This window comes from Cherax quadricarinatus, chromosome 51 (assembly GCF_038502225.1).
Source record: "Cherax quadricarinatus isolate ZL_2023a chromosome 51, ASM3850222v1, whole genome shotgun sequence".
Taxonomy (NCBI): Eukaryota; Metazoa; Arthropoda; class Malacostraca; order Decapoda; family Parastacidae; genus Cherax; species Cherax quadricarinatus.
In genome coordinates, this window is record NC_091342.1 from 6,957,280 (window position 1) to 6,977,935 (window position 20,656).

General features: G+C 36.9%; 1 protein-coding gene across 6 annotated transcripts in view; it reads right to left on the reverse strand.

The window, feature by feature from the left end:
- The window catches only part of LOC128694685 (HORMA domain-containing protein 2-like), a 68,139-nt gene extending 47,552 nt beyond the window's left edge, over positions 1 to 20,587 (reverse strand). For 2 of the 6 annotated variants that reach the window (XM_070095745.1, XM_070095746.1), the window contains exons 1-6: positions 11,961 to 12,156; positions 8,355 to 8,435; positions 7,448 to 7,564; positions 5,409 to 5,537; positions 2,197 to 2,321; positions 779 to 909 (exon numbers count right to left, since the gene is read on the reverse strand). In XM_070095745.1, the coding sequence (XP_069951846.1) occupies positions 779 to 909; positions 2,197 to 2,321; positions 5,409 to 5,537; positions 7,448 to 7,564; positions 8,355 to 8,417 (565 nt within the window). In that variant the 5' untranslated portion in view covers positions 8,418 to 8,435; positions 11,961 to 12,156. Of the gene's footprint in view, positions 1 to 778; positions 910 to 2,196; positions 2,322 to 5,408; positions 5,538 to 7,447; positions 7,565 to 8,354; positions 8,436 to 10,730; positions 10,851 to 11,960; positions 12,157 to 13,331 lie in introns of those variants that run through there. The other 4 variants (XM_070095743.1, XM_070095744.1, XM_070095741.1 and 1 more) reach the window with 4 other exon arrangements.
- Between the last annotated feature and the right edge of the window lie 69 nt (positions 20,588 to 20,656).

Sequence of the window (20,656 nt, forward strand, 5' to 3'; positions counted from 1 at the left end):
CAAAGGTTTGCAACAAGGCTGGTTCCAGAGCTAAGGGGAATGTCCTATGAAGAAAGGTTAAGGGAAATCAATCTGACGACACTGGAGGACAGGAGGGTCAGGGGAGACATGATAACGACATACAAAATACTGCATGGAATAGATAAGGTGGATGCAAGGTAGTGAAGATTGGGGAAGGGGCAAAAAGACCATATTATCCATCAGGCACAGTGTCTAGGGCCTACAAAACTTTTAAGGTGGCCAAGGATCGAACCAGGGACACACAGTATGCAAGCTAAGTGCACTCCTCAACCAAGCCACAGCATTTTCTCTGGCTTTGCATCAATAATAATTGATTGTAATTGCAAACATTTGTGAAATGTATGCTATTAATGTCGACCACTGTGAAGAATTCAGTGATGGCACAATAGGGAGCAACAACTTTAAGAATGACACCTGTAGTGCAGTAAAGGCATCATAAAATTATTGTTCTCCTAAGGAGTAATATGCCTATGAACAATCTACTTACCAAAACTATCAAAGCCCTGATTGTCCTATGGTTAAAAATTCAGTGAGAAAAAGCTAATTAGGCTAAACAGTGAAAACTCTGAACAAACTATGGGCTTCCTAGTCCACTTCATGGCCTCTACAAACATAGTTGGTCAAAAACATGATTAGTGAGGCAATATGAATAAACTCACAGCTCACAGTCAAATTAAGCAAATTACCTAAATAATAAAGAATAGAATAAGTTAAAAATAGTGTCAAAAAATAACTTGGGTAAAAGAAAAACACTCACCATCATCATAGTAAAATAACTTGAACCCAAAAATTACACTATCTGGGAGGTCATCAAATGACTGAACTGCCATAATAATTGACCGCAGCATCTTCTTTACTGGCATCTGAATTGTTAATGTACTTTTCCTTCTGTTGAAATTGAAATTGGTAAATATTAAAATTTCAAAATTTTTATCCAAATAAATTTTGAAACATCCCCTAGAAAATGGCTAAACAATGAGTATAGTACATAATTACAGAACTACATAATGAATATTCATAACCAGATAACCATAAACACTGCCTATAAATCAGCTGACATCTACAATTCCCCAGTCACAAAGAATAAAAGTCCTCTCACTACCAATTTCACTGTTTTATTACAGTCTTATCATTTCAAGGGGCATGCCTTGATACTGGTGAAGGACTCTTTATCCAAGGAATTGAACCTAATCTCTCCTTTCATGGATCAAGTCCAGTTAATTGAACTTGAGTCCTGGAGGTGGAAATTACAGTGCCTTCACTTCGAAGGTGGGGTGGTGATATCTGCAACCTGATGGGGAATCTTATATGTAGTACTGGTTCACCTTAGGCTGATGGAGTGAATAATGGTGAAAGTGTTCCACTTTTGGGTCACCCTTCCTTGGTGGGAGACAGCCAGTACATTAAAAAAATATTAATAATAATAATAGTAATAATAATAATAACAATTACAGCCCTATAAATTCATTTAAATATAATATCTTAACCTTAAATCTTAAGTATAGTACTACATACGAATGCAGACTTTTCACTCTGCCTCCCTTATTTCTTAATTACACCACATACATCTCAGGGCTTACTATCTTTTACTATATACTGCTAGACAATTATATTTTCTTATTATGGTTTTTAATGAATTAACCTGTATCTTGTATCGATTTTTAAGTTCCTACTAATACTGTGTACCAGATCCTTAGAGAAAAAATAAAAATGAAAAATTAAATAACTTAGGAGTAAATTTTTAGTATAATATAGTCTAAGTTTTGCCTGAGATGCTATACATTCTATGGTTCTTCAGTTTTTTGTATGTCCTGTGCAGTTATACTGAAATTTAGATTTGTATTTGCATTTATATTTGACCAGCATTTTTAATAACCACTACAAACATTATAGCAAATTGTTTTACTAAAACTTCCAATAAATTGCCTCTGCAAAAAAATTCTAGTATATTTATAAGTTAGATGTAGTTATAAATTTATTTTAAGGCTGCCTGAAATGCTCCACATAACCAAGGACTTTCTACAAAGTATTTCAATAATGTCACTTTGTCCTCCTTCCAATTGTAAATTATACTTTGTAGAAATAAAGTTTATCATTTATCATTTCATAAACAGTGAAGAAAATACATGTACTAGTATTACATTTTATAAGTGTTTGTAAAAATCTTAGACTTACTTTTTATTGCACAATTTTAAATTTGAAACAGATGCTGAGCCATCTTGATAGTTGAATTTGAATGTGTACACCTCCAGTGGAAAATCTGGGTCATGCTCGTATATTAGTAACTTCATTTCTCTCAGCTGAAAGAAAGTGATCTCGCTAGAAAATTTGCAACAGAACATTTATAAATCCATAAAACCATGACACAAATTTTAATTTTTCAATATGTGTAATAACCACAAATACGTATTTTCTATTTCAATATTCACTGCTGCAAATGTTATACCATGTCGGAATCAGTCAAGTTCTGTAAGTTGGAGCAATTATAAAAAAAAAATGCAACCAAATTCTAGGAATCACAAAAATATTATTACACTGTATTTTAAATAAAAGGACACCAAAAACATTGAACTAGCTTTACAAATTCCTAGTAATGTTGGCAGTCTTTAAGACAAAAACCTCACAGTCTCATGAAAATTGTATATCAAAACACCCTGCAGAAACAGAGAAAATGGTATTAAAAGCATTAAAAAAAGATACTTCATCAGTGTAAAATTTGAAAGAAACAATTTGATAACAAAAAATAATACAAGTCTTAACTCAAACCTTTGCTCCTGGCATTGTTGTAAATATTACAAATGATAGGTGGAGGGGTGGAGGTACAAGAAGTTGTGCAGTTGTAGGTCAAGAGTCACATATATTTTTTATTATTATTATCACACTGGCCAATTCCCACCAAGGCAGGGTGGCCTGAAAAAGAAAAACTTTCACCATCATTCACTCCATCACTGTCTTGCCAGAAGGGTGCTTTACACTACTGTTTTTAAACTGCGACATTAACACCCCTCCTTCAGAGTGCAGGCACTGTACTTCCCATCTCCAGGACTCAAGTCCGGCCTGCCGGTTTCTCTGAATCCCTTCATATATGTTACTTTGCTCACACTCCAACAGCACGTCAAGTATTAAAAACCATTTGTCTCCATTCACTCCTATCAAACACGCTCACGCATGCCTGCTGGAAGTCCAAGCCCCTTGCACACAAAACCTCCTTTACCCCCTCTCTCCAACCTTTCCTAGGCCGACCCCTACCCTGCCTTCCTTCCACTACAGACTGATACACTCTTGAACTCATTCTGTTTCGCTCCATTCTCTCTACATGTCCGAACCACCTCAACAACCCTTCCTCAGCCCTCTGGACAACAGTTTTGGTAATCCTGCACCTCCTCCTAACTTCCAAACTACGAATTCTCTGCATTATATTCACACCACACATTGCCCTAAGACATGACATCTCCACTGCCTCCAGCCTTCTCCTCGCTGCAACATTCATCACCCATGCTTCACACCCATATAAGAGCGTTGGTAAAACTATACTCTCATACATTCCCCTCTTTGCCTCCAAGGACAAAGTTCTTTGTCTCCACAGACTCCTAAGTGCACCACTCACCCTTTTCCCCTCATCAATTCTATGATTCACCTCATCTTTCATAGACCCATCCGCTGACACGTCCACTCCCAAATATCTGAATACATTCACCTCCTCCATACTCTCTCCCTCCAATCTGATATCCAATCTTTCATCACCTAATCTTTTTGTTGTCCTCATAACCTTACTCTTTCCTGTATTCACTTTTAATTTTCTTCTTTTGCATACCCTACCAAATTCATCCACCAATCTCTGCAACTTATCTTCAGAATCTCCCAAGAGTACAGTGTCATCAGCAATGAGCAACTGTGACAACTCCCACTTTATGTGTGATTCTTTATCTTTTAACTCCACGCCTCTTGCCAAGACCCTCGCATTTACTTCTCTTACAACCCCAACTATAAATATATTAAACAACCACGGTGACATCACACATCCTTGTCTAAGGCCTACTTTTACTGGGAAATAATCTCCCTCTTTCCTACATACTCTAACTTGAGCCTCACTATCCTCGTAAAAACTCTTCACTGCTTTCAGTAACCTACCTCCTACACCATACACCTGCAACATCTGCCACATTGCCCCCCTATCCACCCTGTCATATGCCTTTTCCAAATCCATAAATGCCACAAAGACCTCTTTAGCCTTATCTAAATACTGTTCACTTATATGTTTCACTGTAAACACCTGGTCTACACACCCCCTACCTTTCCTAAAGCCTCCTTGTTCATCTGCTATCCTATTTTCCGTCTTACTCTTAATTCTTTCAATAATAACTCTACCATACACTTTACCAGATATACTCAACAGACTTATCCCCCTATAATTTTTGCACTCTCTTTTGTCCCCTTTGCCTTTATACAAAGGAACTATGCATGCTCTCTGCCAATCCCTAGGTACCTTACCCTCTTACATACATTTATTAAATAATTGCACCAACCACTCCAAAACTATATCCCCACCTGCTTTTAACATTTCTATCTTTATCCCATCAATCCCGGTTGCCTTACCCCCTTTCATTTTACCTACTGCCTCACGAACTTCCCCCACACTCACAACTGGCTCTTCCTCACTCCTACAAGATGTTATTCCTCCTTGCCCTATACACGAAATCACAGCTTCCCTATCTTCATCAACATTTAACAATTCCTCAAAATATTCCCTCCATCTTCCCAATACCTCTAACTCTCCATTTAATAACTCTCCTCTCCTATTTTTAACTGACAAATCCATTTGTTCTCTAGGCTTTCTTAACTTGTTAATCTCACTCCAAAACTTTTTCTTATTTTCAACAAAATATATCTGCCCAAATTTAGTTCTCTAATACACTGATTTTATTAAAATTAGCTGTGTAATTAAGATTCTAACTATTATAATAATAATGTTGGTAGAATTACCGACAATATGTAAAGTAAAAGGACACAAGTGCAACTAATGTGACATTTTATTGTGGCAACGTTTCGCTCTCCAGGAGCTTTGTCAAGTCGATATATTGTATCGGCTGTATCGGCTTGACAAAGCTCCTGGAGAGCGAAACATTGCCACAATAAAATGTCACATTAGTTGCACTTGTATCCTTTTACTTTACATTATTATAATAGACTAGACTTCATTTACCATAAACTTTATCCAAATGCTGTGTATAACTAGGTGCTTTTTTAATCCATACACAAACTGCTAACTCATTTCTTGTAATAACTAAGCAATTACTATTATTATTAGTAGTAGTAGTACTACATACATCTTTGTTATAAGTCTAAAGGAAAAAATCCAGAAAACTTTGAATGCAGATAGTACTTACATACTGCTTCTCTAGTGCCTCAAAGCATGCCACTATATTCTCCACAAAAGTGTTCGGTCCTATGTGTTGATTGTTAGACATCAGGAGCTTCAGGTTTAAACCATCAATAACTTTGTCAGTATAAGCAGTCTATCGAGGAAAATGAAGACAGAGACTTATCAGGTTTTATTCAAAGATTATTCACCAGTCTCCTTTCATAATTAACATAAATTACTCATATATTAAGGAAAGTATTACTGTATGCAGATTTGTTAGTTATCACACGTAACTTTCAATATCTTTCCTATAATACAGTAGTTTGATGGTGATGATAATGATGTGTAAGCATGGCAGATCTGAATAAGTGGATAAGAGTGATATTTGGGATTTGATGAGCCAGGTAAACTCCAAGCCGTTGGAGTCTGTGCAAGTAATGTAAAATACCATTTAACCCTTAAATGGTCCAAACGTATATATACGTTTTTTCAACATCTGAAAGTATGTAAAAAAATGTAGATCTTCTTTTTTGTTTTACATTTGAAAACGTGTTAAAAAAACTTTTATCTACATTTTTTTTCGTTATATTTGAAAATATGTAAAAAAAAGTAGGTCTACTTTTGTAGCACTATGAATTTGAACGTCGATCTGTTTGGACCGTTCAAGGGTTAATGTCCATGGTATTACATAGTTTACCATTAGATATTTTCTCTATTATGCACAGAAAAGGGAAATTAAAGTGCAAAGATGTGATCAGAATGAAGATAATATAAAAAAGTTTTCTGGTATGATGAACAATATATGTATAACAAGTACAAAAAAATGAGAGTGCAACAATGTTCATGTAACAGGAATGTATAGCACATACCCTGTATATACATATCCTGTATGGTGCATACTGTACATTGTACATATATGTATACAATTAAATTAAGAAAATTAAAAACACAATTATACATTAGTACAAACCAGTACATACTGGCAGTACATATTTAGCACCTGAGGAATGAGAAGTAATTAAGTCTGGAGTTTACCTGGAGAGAGTTCCAGGGGTCAACGCCCCTGCGGCCCGGTCTGTGACCAGGCCTCCCGGTGGATCAGAGCCTGATCAACCAGGCTGTTGCTGCTGGCTGCACGCAAACCAACGTACGAGCCACAGCCCGGCTGGTCAGGAACCGACTTTAGGTGCTTGTCCAGTGCCAGCTTGAAGACTGCCAGGAGTCTGTTGGTAATCCCCCTTATGTATGCTGGGAGGCAGTTGAACAGTCTCGGGCCCCTGACACTTATTGTATGGTCTCTTAACGTGCTAGTGACACCCCTGCTTTTCATTGGGGGGATGTTGCATCGTCTGTCAAGTCTTTTGCTTTCATAGTGAGTGATTTTCGTGTGCAAGTTCGGTACTAGTCCCTCTAGGATTTTCCAGGTGTATATAATCATGTATCTCTCCCGCCTGCATTCCAGGGAATACAGGTTTAGGAACCTCAAGTGCTCCCAGTAATTGAGGTGTTTTATCTCCGTTATGTGCGCCGTGAAGGTTCTCTGTACATTTTCTAGGTCAGCAATTTCACCTGCCTTGAAAGGTGCTGTTAGTGTGCAGCAATATTCCAGCCTAGCTAGAACAAGTGACCTGAAGAGTGTCATCATGGGCTTGGCCTCCCTAGTTTTGAAGGTTCTCATTATCCATCCTGAGGAACAGGATGACAGCTCTAATTCCACAGATGAAAAGCCCTTCAATGGCATCAAGGTATCTCCTTGAAAATGTGTTAAAAGTAACAAAGCCTTAATGTACAGTACTATCAAAATATTCAGGAAATTTGTATTACAGCAATAAGGGAAGTTTGAAAATTTTACGTGTAATTCTGACAATTACATAAAGCAGATGAACATTATTTCAACCTCAGATGGAAAGCTACGAGTAACTGCTAAAGTCATTAAGATATGAATAGATGGCAATATACAACATCCAAACCAAACTTTGAAACACATTTGTTCACCTACATTATTTTCTCTCATATGAATTCTTGCAAATAAAATATGTCCAAAAAATACAAAAAGTACATTACCTCTGGAAAAAGGTTCCGCAGGTATGTAATGGTTGACAGTGCCACTGAAACTAGTTGACTTATAAATAGTGTTGAGTGACTGACACAACTGACATCATTTACAAATACTGATGACCACTGTAAGATAAAAATAGTACATGTTTAATATACAATTCAGCAAGCACAATTAGTACTAGATTTAAGATATATACCTCATAACCCCAAATGCCTGACTGGGTCCAGCCAGTTCTGGTTGGCACTTCACAATTTCATAGTACACCTTCCCACTGTCTTCCATTCTGACATGTCTCCAAAATAATTATTCTCCTACTTCAAAATAACACATTCACTAAACACTTCCCAGAATCTTACTTCATTACACTCCTTACACCTCTGGGTATACAAACGTTCTGACTGCAACCTATTATGCACCTCTTCTATTTTAAATCCCTTTCTCTCTGAATCACCCACATTTCAACAGGCTGGAGAACATACTAATCTCCTTCTATACGAACTATCAAAGAGACCAAAGTATGGACTAATTTTACTATGAACCACCCACATTACAACTGACCAAGGTATAGATTAATCTCTCTCTGTACCACCCACATTACAACAGACAAGGGTATGAGCCAATCTCTCTTTGCATAAACCCACTGTAAAAGTTCCATTCACAAATGAATGAAAGTTGTCCAATATAAATTGGCTTTGTTAAGTGTCTGTCTGCAGTTGGCTTGTCATCCTCAAATATGTTTCAATCATCATGGCAACAAAATTCACTGACATGTGTTAATTTAATATCAAATGCTAACTGCAGTTATAATATAATTCAAGACAAGTGTCTTATTGACTGATTTTTCTGTATTATATAATATTTGACATAAACTGAAAATAAATTCTCAGTAGGATTTGTGCATTAATACCCTACCATCCCATGATTAGGAGATGAAACGTTAGCCTGCTGTAAAGTTGACATGTTGCTCTTATTCATATGGGTTGCAGAAGCATTCTGAAAATAGAACAAAAATATTAAGAATGGCTAAAATGTATAATACTGTACTGTATTATACTTTACCAAATGCAAAGAGTGCAATACAGAGTTGGTAAAAACCATAAGATAAGAGATTATTTCTTTTTTATTAACACATTGACCGTTTCCCACCAAAGCAGGGTGGCCTAAAAAAGAAAAACTTTCATTATCATTCATTCCATCACCATCTTGCCAGAAGCATGCTTACACTACAGTTATAAAACTGCAACATTAACACCCCTCCTTCAGAGTGCTGGCACTGTACTTTTCATCTCCAGGAATCAATGCCGGCCTGCAGGTTTCCCTGAACCCCTTCATAAATGTTACCTTGCTCACACTCCAACAGCATGTCAAGTCCTAAAAATCATTTGTCTACATTTACTCCTATCTAACATGCTCATGCACATGTGCTGGAAGTCCAAGCCCCTCACACACAAAAACCTCCTTTACCCACTCCCTCCAACCTTTCCTAGGCCGACCCCTACCCCGTCTTCCCTCCACTACAGATTTATACACTCTCGAAGTCATTCTATTTCGTTCCATCCTCTCTACATGTCCAAACCATCTCATTAACTCCTCCTCAGCCCTCTGGATAATAGCTTTGGTAACCCCACATCTCCTAATCTCCAAACTACAGATTCTCTGCATTATATTCACACCACACATTGCCCTCAGACATGACATCTCCACTGCCTCCAGCCTTCTCCTTGTTGCAACATTCATAACCCATGCCTCACACCCATTCACGAGTGTTGATTTCAGGGATCAACAACCCCATGGCCTGGTCTGTGACCACGCCTCGTGGTGGATCAGAGCCTGATCAACCAGACTAATAAGATTTTGTTTGGATTTTTAACCCAGAAGGGTTTTCCACCTAGGATAACCCAAGAAAGGCAGTGCATCATCATCATAATAATAATAATAATAATAATAATAATAATAATATCTTTATTTACTACAAGTACATGTACATGGTATACAGACCTAGCTGACAACAATGACATACTACTACATAGAAGGCCCCTTGTTATGCTCCGTATGTCGGGCAAATTAGGTCAGTGTCCCAGGATGCGACCCACACCAGTCAACTGACACCCAGGTACCCATTTTTACTGATGGGGAACATAGACAACAGGTGGAAAGAAACACGCCCAATGTTTCTACTCTGTCTGCCTTATTTTCTTTGGGGTCCTTAATCTTGTCCCCCAGAATGCAACCCACACCAGTTGACTAACACCCATCATAAGGGGGGACAGGGGGGTGGGCCACCCTGGGTGACACCATTTATGGAGTGACACCATAGAGCCTCTAAAGAAGGTGACATTAATGCACATTACAGTGCTGCAGCAACGTAAGAGAAAAATCCTTTGTTTCTATATAGCTTATTATATGATTACAGAGTACAAATAGGCCTATACTATAGGGAAAAATCATTGCTTTTGATGATGTGATAGATGATTTTGCAGGACTGAAAGCAAGGAAATTTAAGATCAGATTCACTGAGATGTTACCTGTACTCAATGTCAAATTGGAACTAGTGTTTCTCTGATATTACAATGTTTTTCTTTATTTTTCAAGTTTTTTTTTTTTTTTTGCATTGTTGAAGATGAATAAATGTAGGATCTGTTGCCTGTACTCAAAGTGGAATTTGAGGCTATGTTTCCTCAATATTACTACGATTATTTATCATTAATAAAGTTGAGAAATATTCTTCTGTTCGGTTGATGGCGCTTAAATGTTCTCATTACTAAACATTAGTCACTGGTCATGCAGTAGTGGCCTGGTGGCTAAAGCTCCCGCTTCACACACGGAGGGCCCGGGTTCGATTCCCGGCGGGTGGAAACATTCCGACACGTTTCCTTACACCTGTTGTCCTGTTCACCTAGCAGCAAATAGGTACCTGGGTGTTAGTCGACTGGTGTGGGTCGCATCCTGGGGGACAAGATTAAGGACCCCAATGGAAATAAGTTAGACAGTCCTCGATGACGCACTGACTTTCTTGGGTTATCCTGGGTGGCTAACCCCCCGGGGTTAAAAATCCGAACGAAATCTTATCTTATCTTATCTAACTGGAGTTTACTGCTCCCATCCCCCCCCCACCCTTGGATTTCATGGGGGTGACACCAAAGATTCCGCCCTGGGTGACACCAACCCTAGCGATGCCACTGATTCCACTTCCTGACCACCCTGAGACTGAAGAAATACTTCAAGACATCCCTGTGGCTCATCTGTGTTTTTAATTTCCACCTGCATCCCTGAGTACCTGTTTCTCACCTTTCAAACAGCCTATCCTTGTTTACCCTATCAATTCTTCAAGTATTTTGCATGTTGTCATCACATCTCCCTTGGCTCAGGAAGAAGCCTCACTGCATGCCTCAACATTTTCTACAGTTTCTTAAAAAAAATTTTTTCATGTGATAATGAAAAAAAAGATTTAAAAATAAAATATATAAAATTAATATTAATAATAAACAAGAAAATTAATGAGTTCCACGTTGGTGCTGCACACTCCAAAGTGGGCCTTACATATTTTGTATAAAGGGTCGTGAATGACTCTCTGTTGAGATTTCTTTAGGATACTCATAGATTTACCAGACGAGCCATGGTTGCAGAGGTTATTTGGTTGATATGAGACTTCTGGCTGTATTATCACCCATCAGGCCAGTTTTAAGACCTTCATAGGTACTAGGCACACTTGCCTTCATAGGCTGCTTCCTTCTCTTCCCCAAATCCATTTTGTTACAATGAAGATAATGTGCATCATACATTATTATAGTAGTTAATAGTTAGCAGTAGTATATTATTATTATTATTATTATTGTACTTTATTGTTGATGACTATATTCCTTAGAAGATTTTAAAAATTTAAATCTTATCACAGAATGAAATTTATATAATAGTTTTCTACCTTAGATGGGCTCCTGAACCCATTATGTGCCCACACCACGGGTATGGGGGTGCATTATAAAGATATTAAATTAAACTAACATATAACTGACACTTCCAGATCCCATTTCTGCAATATTTTTAGGTCAGAATACGGAAAATTATTTTTCCCATCTTGTGTGTAGTGTAAATTTTTGTTTCAAGGAATACAGAGGCAAAACTCTTTATTCTACAATTTTAGTTATAAGGATGAATAAAGTAGGTATGTAAGCTCCTACAATAGCGGAAGATATTGCAGCTAAGAAATTAAAGGTATATGAATAAAATTTTACAGACAGGTAGGAAATTAAAAATATAGGTTTGTCTCTCAAGACACCAATGGAAATTGTTTACATATTGCTGCACCGGTTTATTTCCTTGCTAAGTAGTTAGGAACTATGAAGTGCTCAGTCACTAATTAAGTTGAACTTTACTGCCTGGGTACAAAGTCCTACCAAAATTTTGAACAATTCCATAACATATACTCCAAAAACTATACAACAACAATCAAATTGGATTAATTTTAACTTGAAACTAAATATAACAATCAAACTGGACTAATTTTAAGTTTCAGCTTACTAGTTTACTGCAACCCAGCTGCTCTTGAAGCAAAAAAAAAAAAAAACTTCACAAGAAACCAGAAAGTCAGTTGTTGCTGTTGTGTGAAGGCCGCCACTCTAATCATCTTTCAAATGTACTGGAAATATTATTAACATTCACTATTTTGATAATGTAATACCATAATGAAAAATAAAAGCAGTGTTGAGAAGTTGAATAAATCAAAAGTATATTAAATAAAGCATTAGCTTTAAAAATAATCAAAGAGAAAGATGTATAACCTAGCCTTATATTTTACAAAATTTATAATAATTATAATAATAATAACAATAATGGTGAAGATAATAATAATAATGGTGAAAATAATAATAATGATAATAATAATAACAATAATAATAATAATAATGGTGAAAATAATAATAATGATAATAATAATAATAATAATAATAATATTATTATTATTATTATTATTAAAGCATTAAAAATGAAATATACAGATATTACACTTAAGAGACTATAGGCTTTTAAAACCATAAGAACACAATTAAGTAACTGGTAATTTAGACCTACTGGCTAGTGAGGTTTAACTCACATCCATCCACTCATGTGTCTTTTCAACCTATTTTTAAAGCTACCTAAAGTTCTTTCCTCAGTGACACATTTGGGAGTTTGTTCCACTCATCTACAATTCTATTGCTAAATCTGTGCTTCCCTATATCCTTTCTAAATCTAAATTTGCCCAATTTAAATTGTTGCTGTGAGTCCTGTCTTTGTTAGATATTTCAAGTATTTTATTTATATCCCCTTCATTTATTTCTATTTCCCATTTGTACTATTTATTCATATCTTCCCTTACTGTATGCTCTTCCAGAGTGTGTGTTTTATAAAATGAGAGTAGAGCTGAAAGTTGACTAACACTGTCATAATATTATAATATTAAATGTTTTGAGAAAGATGTGCCTAATATGGGCCAGTAGGCCTTCTGCAGTGTTCCTCCATTCTTGTGTTCTTATAGTGGCTGCTCCTTGGAAAACATCCTCGTATCCGTAAGCCCAGCTATCTCAATGCACATTAAAGGAATAGTACAGAGTGCAGCATTAGTTTATAATGTAGTTAAATATTAGCACTGAAAATATGAAGCCAATCATAGAAAGATACTTAAATTATTGCACAGAAAATAATATCCAACTTTCTTCAGTTCAAATGTCAGTTACTGTGGACCCCCGGTTATCACCCGTAATCCGTTCCAGAAGGTCGGCCAATAACTGAAATGGCTGAAAACCAAATTAATATTTCCCATAAGAATTAATGGAAATACAATTAATCCATTCCAAACAAAAATATTCACAAAAAATAATTTTTTTAACAATTATGCAAGTATTTATTACATACCTTTATTGAAGGCTAATGCTGGTTTCTGGAAGATAGGGAGGAGGAAAGAGGGAGGAGTTAGTGTTTGGAAGGGGAATCCCCCTCCATGAAGACTTTAGGTAGTAATGCCTTCTCTGGGGTTACTTCCCTTCTCTGTCTTTTAATGTTACTAGGACCAGCATGAGAGTCACTGGACCCCTGTCTCACAAAATAACTATCCAGAGTGCTCTGTTTCTGGTGTCTCTAAGATTTCCCTGAAGTGAGACAGGGTTTTGTTATTAAACATGTTGCAGATATGGCTTGTTTTAGCTTTGTCAGGGTGATGTTTCTCTACAAAAGCTTGCACCCCGGTCCACATTGCACACACTTCTTTAATCTCTGAAGAAGGCATCTCCTTCACTCCCTCTTCCTCCTCCTCTGAAGCAAGTTCCTCAGCTGCAGTCTGTTGCTGTTCGAGATGAAGCTCTTGCAGCTCTTCAGTGGTTAGCTCTTCCCTGTGGTCCTCCACCAACTCTTCCACATCCTTGCCATTCACCTCCAACCCCAGGGACTTCCCCAGTGCCACAATAGAGTCCACAGGGTCAGGGTCAGCCTCAAACCCTTCAAAATCCCTCTCTTGGACACAATCTGGCCACAGTTTTCTCCAAGCAGAGTTCAAAGTCCTGGAAGTCACTCCCTCCCAAGCCTTACCTATAAGGCTTATGCAGTGGAGGATAGTGAAGTGATTCCTCCAGAACTGTCTTAGGGTCAACCGAGTGTCCGACGTCACTTCAAAGCACTTTTGAAACACTGCTTTTGTGTAGAGTTTTTTGAAGTTAGAAATGACCTGCTGGTCCATGGGCTGGAGGAGGAGTGGTGTTAGGAGGCAAGAACTTCACTTTTATAAAATTGAAGTCCCTAAACACTTGGTCTTCCAAGTCTGGAGGATGTGCAGGAGCATTGTCCAGTAACAGGAGGCACTTGAGTGGCAATTTCTTTTCCAAGAGGTATGTTTTCACACTTGGGCCAAACACATCATTAACCCACTCTTTGAAAATTTGCCTTGTGATCCATGCCTTATGATTAGCTTTCCACATCACACACAATCTATTCTTCATGACATTGTTTTTCTTGAACACTTTGGGATTTTCTGAGTGATACACAAGTAAAGGCTTCACTTTGAAATACCCACTAGCATTACCACACAACAAAAGAGTAAGCCTGTCTTTCATAGGCTTGTGTCCTGGCAGTGCCTTTTCCTCTTGGGTAATGTAGGTCCTGTTTGGCATTTTCTTCCAAAACAGGGATGTTTTGTCACAATTGAACACTTGTTGGGGTTCGAATCCTTCAGCCTTTACATAGTCCTGGAATTCGTGAGCATATTTTTCAGCCGCACATTTGTCAGGACTTGCAGCCTCACCATGCTATGCAACACTTGTATGCCACTATGCTTCTTAAATCTATCAAACCATCCTTTGCTGGCCCTAAATTCACAAACTGCAGCACTTGTTCCAGGCATTTTCTTTGCAAGATCCTCATGCAACTGCCTTGCCTTCTCACAAACAATAGACTCCACAACACTGTCTCCCACTAATTGTTATTCCTTAATCTGCAATAATAATAACTTTTCCATCTCTTCCATTATTGGTGGCCTTTGTTTAGTTAGACAAGTTACTCCTTTTGCAATATTAGCATCTTTGATTTGTTCTTTCTTTGCCAGGATGGATGTAATTGTTGATTTATTCTTGTTGTACATCCTGACAAGTTCCACCACCTTCATACCACTTTCAAACTTTTCTATCACTTCACGCTTAAATTCCATGGTGTATTTCTCACTTTCTTTACCACAGGAACTTTCTTTGGAGCCATGGTTACTTATTTCACAGTTGCACTGCAAAAAGAAACCACTAAAAACAATGGAAAACAAGCAAAATGTTTGGATGTATGAGCAGAAGCTTCCTCAGCCACCGAGAGACAAAGCCAAACTGATGTGCAAGCGGCCCCAGCTAGCGGATGGACGCGTCTCAAATGGCTGATAACCGAATTAATGGCCAATAACCAGGCTCTGAAAAAACGGCCAATAACCGAGTTGGCAGATAATGGAACCGGCCAATAACCGGGGGTCCACTGTATTATTATTATTATAATCAAAACTAAGTGCTAAACCACTGGGGTCATATAGTACTATAAAAATATCAAATTTGTACTACATAGCCAGAAATCAATCTTTCTGTTAAGAAACACCAGCTTTGAAAGTTTAAGCCAGTCAAAAAGTCATTCTCTAGTTCTTGAAGGGACACTAATATCCCAAAATACACCAGCAATCAAAAGTTTGAAGCTGCTCAGAAGTTGCATTGTGAAGTTATGGACATCGATAGTTAAGCCCAGTTGAATAAGGTATTCCCAGATTATCACTTGAAACCTGCATTTAAATTTTCTGTTTCATTAAAATTGATAAGATTCAGCCCAAACTTTTCTCTTAGTAATAGACACCAGTGTTAAGGTTTGAAGCCAATGAAAGGCATTATCCTATTATTGCATGAAAACCAATGTGCTTATTAAAATTAGTAAATTAAAACCTACAGAATCCAGTATCAGTGAAGAGCTTCCTTGGTGAAAAAAAACCCCACAAACGTCTGCGTAGACCTCGATGGGGTTATATTTCTTGCTCTCGCCTAAGTATCAGCGACAAATTTTTTCCTATTGTATTAAATGACTAATGTATTTTTTGTGATGTAACTATGCTAGGTGGGGTGTGATGAAGACCCAGTGTGACCTCTGTAATCCTAATTTTTTGTGCTATCACTTACAGTGCACAATAAATTAGCTGCTCAAGTGGTATGACTAACTACATACATTAATCATCAGCCGGGGCACCATTTGTCAGCTCCATTTTTGCATTCTGTGGATATTTTGGGTGTTATCCTGGCTCTTCTGAGATAACCTGGAAAAGTGTGTTCTTCAAGTGGTTTGTTGAAAAGTATTGTATAGATATTACATTTAGGAGAAGGCACTAATTATTATTATTATAATCAATGGGGAGCACTAAACCCATAGGATTATACAGCACCTGTGGAGGGGGAATGTGGAAGGTATTCAGGCTTAATTCAGGGAACTGGAGCACAGATCCAATTCCCTAGATCAAGAGCTCCTCACCAACATCAAAGAACCTTCCTTGAGGGGAGAAGGCACTAAACTAGTAGGGTCATGCAGTACTTTGGAATGGGAGGCAATCAAGCTTGATCCAAGGGGAGAACAAGTCCATTTCCTTGGATCAAGAGCTCCCCCTGTCATCAGTGAACCTACCTTGAAAGGACTGAATAGATGCACTTCATTCTCTACAGATAGTAGAACAAGATTTCAGATATCCATCTCATTCTAATTTAAATCATTAAATACTTCACTATATATCAGATTTGTCAAATTTTAAACTGAATAATTAATTTTCACTGAATGGACATTTTGCAACAGCTGAAGAGTTAGTATTGGACATTATAGTGGCATTTTTTTTTTTAAGACTGAAAAGGGATGTTCTGTAAGTGATTGGTTGAAAAGTAATAATGATATAGTACATGGAGATAATGTTTGTGTTGCTTTCTTGTATATAATGGTGGGTACCTCTTCTGTGCTACTAGCTGAATCTTTTATGGGTTTAATGATTGATGCTGTTTCATAAGTTGTATTAGAAACCAAGAACAATCAACACCAAGCACTAAACCCACCAGGGTCATACAGCACTGCAGGGTGGGATGTGCTAAAGATGTACTATGCCAGGACAGAGACTAGCGAAGGTGAAGAGTATGGCTGAGGTAGAATCAGTAAGGGCGGTAAGAGTGCTAAAGGGAAAGTAAAATCAAAGTCAGTGTAGTAAAGCTGTCACTGACAAAGGAACCACGTACAAGTTTGGGGAAATATCAATGAGATATTTACTGATGTTAGTATGGGCCTCTGGTATGTTTGTAAAATTAGTTCCTACTGTAGTGAAGAAATTTTTAAGCTTATTTATGCTATCAGTAGTAGAGAGGAAAGGTTATTATTATTATTCAAAGAAACATTAAACCCATAGGGGTTATACAATGCATGGGAAATGGAAGGCAATCAGATTCAATTCAAGGGAAATTATTATATGTAATAATCAAAACTAAGCACTAAATCAGCCAGCCTGCCAACCAGCCAGCCTGCCAGCCAGCCAGAATTATTTCTCTTGACTTAGGGCATAGGTTATAAGACATTTTGAAAGGGTGTTGCACAAATATTGCACATGGGTTATTATCGAGGTTTTTTGATATTTCCTCGACCACTCCACCTCAAAGCCACTAAACTCAGGGTCAAAATCACTTTCCTCTTAAAATGGGAGTGTTAATACTACATGACATCAGTGAATCCCAGGTGTTTGCTGTGCTGTTTGCTCTAGCTGGTGCTCATTTGAACTGGTGCTCCCACAAGGTACTAAGTGGTCCCAGATTTTTTTTAATACCGTGCACACTGAGTGTCAGGACCCATTCTATGCTGACAAGGCATCTCAGGCCAATCGTGCCAAATTTGAAGGCAGGAAAAATAAAACGTATACAGTGGACCCTCGACCAACGATGGCATTGTCTAACGTTAAATTCGACTAATGATACATGTTAACGCTAACATGTTGCCTCTACTAACGATAAAAAAAACTCGACTAATGATATTCGTTCTCGGGTACCAATTAATATCGTTAGTCTAGGGTCCACTGTATATACGTTTGGGGGACTAGTGGTAAAAACGTATACATGTATATACGTTTGGACCATTTACGGGTTAAGCATTCTTGTGTGGGATGCAGAGTACGTACTACTGTTTTTCTATTTCCTGGGACAGAAGGCCTAGTTTATAATTATTTTCATTATCATGTTTTTTATCAACTAATCTCAGCAAGTCTTTGAACCTTTGGTTGTTTAACCTTCCTGAAGCAGTTGGTTGGGATATTTTGGGCAGTGTACAATGTAGCAAAGTTTTGTAATGTTGAAGCTCTCTATTCCAGAATTTATACAGTTCAGAATACACACACTTTCCCAACATGTGTGTTTAGTGACATAGATAAATTTGTTAACTGAAGCTGTATTATGGAAAATAATTTTTTGGGTTTCAAGTGAGATTTTAAAATGTTAATGATAAGAAAATTAGAGTAATGATTAGTTTTTCTATCTGTAATTATACCTGAATTTAGAGATGTAGAACTGAGGTTGATGTCTCTGTGATTCTGGTGCATTTGTTGACTAAGGGTAACAATACTGCCCATACTACTGTATTAAGGAAGCTTAATACTTGGGGTTATTTAGTTGATAATGATTAATGTTGAAATTTCCAGCAATTATTAAATGTGTTTTATTGAGTTTGTTGTGTATTATCATGTTTCTCAGGTTGTCACTGAAGCTTAACACAATAATGTGATGGATTCTGTAAGTCACTCCAATTATTATAAAATTATTAGTACAGTATTGTTTGTGGTGAAATGAGCAAATATATCCACCATATTTACCACTGGTATTCACAATATTCATAAAATTGAACTCATTAGCATAGAAAATCAGCAGTCCTGTCAGTTTTCTTGTTTGTTCTACAGTGTTAGACAGCTGTAGAACATACCCAGGTATGTTGAAGTACTAATGAAGTCATGTTTTAACCAGGTCTTTGTTAATATAATAAAGAAAATTTGGGTATTCAGTGATTCAAGCAATGCTATAACATCATTATGATGTTTACTTAGGGACACTATCATAACTGAAGATACTTGAATAATTACTTTTACTGTGCTTCGGTTACTTTCACCAGTGTTTGCTACATAGTACTTGCAAGTATAGTCAGTAGATACATTTGGGTTATAACAACAGATTAACAGTAAATATACTAAAGGAAAACCTCACATTTATGCCCAAAATTTTAGGCCATCTAAAGCTAGGAGTATACTAACAGTATAAAAATAAAAAATATATTGAATACTATATACAAAATTACATACCGTAGTACAAATCTTAGTGAAAATTGAGCATTTAATGACACATTCAGTTAAGATTTAATGTTCAAATGGAACTTAACTTCAAGAGAATTAAGAAGCAAATATACAGTGGAACCTTGGTTTTCGTATGCCCTAGTTTGTTTGTAAAACTATAGTTATTCTCTCTAAAATATATTTTGTTAATATTTTTGGGTGTCTGGAACAGATTAATTGGATTTACAGTATTTCTTATGGGAAATATTGCTTCAGTTGTTTTCATACGATTCGGGTTTTCGTCAGATTTTTTTGAATGGATTAATGATGAAAACCGAGGTTCCAATGTATAGGTATTAATGTAATAATGGTTGGAGATACAGTTACCATAAATTAAGTGTAATTTATAACATGGATGTACAAGTATATACATTATAATGGAAATATACATTAAGCTCAGAGTTTTTTGAAGTTTTTGTTTGAATTCATTGTTACAATTTTTTAATTCACCTGGAAAGGTATTTCACATTTTTGGATCCTTAATTTCCATTGAATTTTTTAAGGTGTTTAAATAAACATGAGGGAGTAAGGAAGTATTTGCTTTTAGTGTGATGTTTGTGTGTTCTATTACAATTTTCTAAGAAATGTCTTGGATTATCATCATAATTGTAGTATTCTAAAGATGTATACCTAGAGGGGGTTTTGGGGGTCAACACCCCTGCAACCCGGTCTGTGACCAGGCTTCGTTGTGGATCAGGGCCTGATCAACCAGGCTGTTACTGCTGGCCACACATAAACCAACGTACGAGCTACAGCCCAGCTGGTCAGGTACTGACTTCAGGTGCCTGTCCAGCACTGTGGAGTAAACAGTGGTATGTATGAATGCCATATATATTTAGTAGAATTAAAGACTTAAATAAGGGTTCTGAGAACTGCCTTTTGTTAGGCAATGACTGACTTAAGGTAGGCTGCCAAGGTGGATCCTCAAGCACTAATCCAAAGTTAGGTATAAGCAAATGAGGAAAAGTATAGTATAGTATTAGTTGGTAGGACTGTGGAACATAATGCAGAATTTTAGAACGTATCCCCACAGTCTTTGATATTTTTGGTGATACATCTTGGATGTGTGCATTATACTATTTCAGTTTGTTGTTCATAATTAAATCTAGGAATGTCCCTTTGTCATTTTCTTTAAAAGGTTCAGTTAAAGGTCAATAATCATAAATATTAACAGAAAAGGTGTGCAAAACCTAATATTAAGAAAACAAGAGGGAGACACAAGAATGTAACAATGGTGTACCATGTATCACAAGAAAAAATACGAGCGAATGCTATGTCCTAACAGTTGGGAATGTCGGAAGTGCACTCGTAGTGCTTAAATTACTTGAGCAATAACAAGAATATT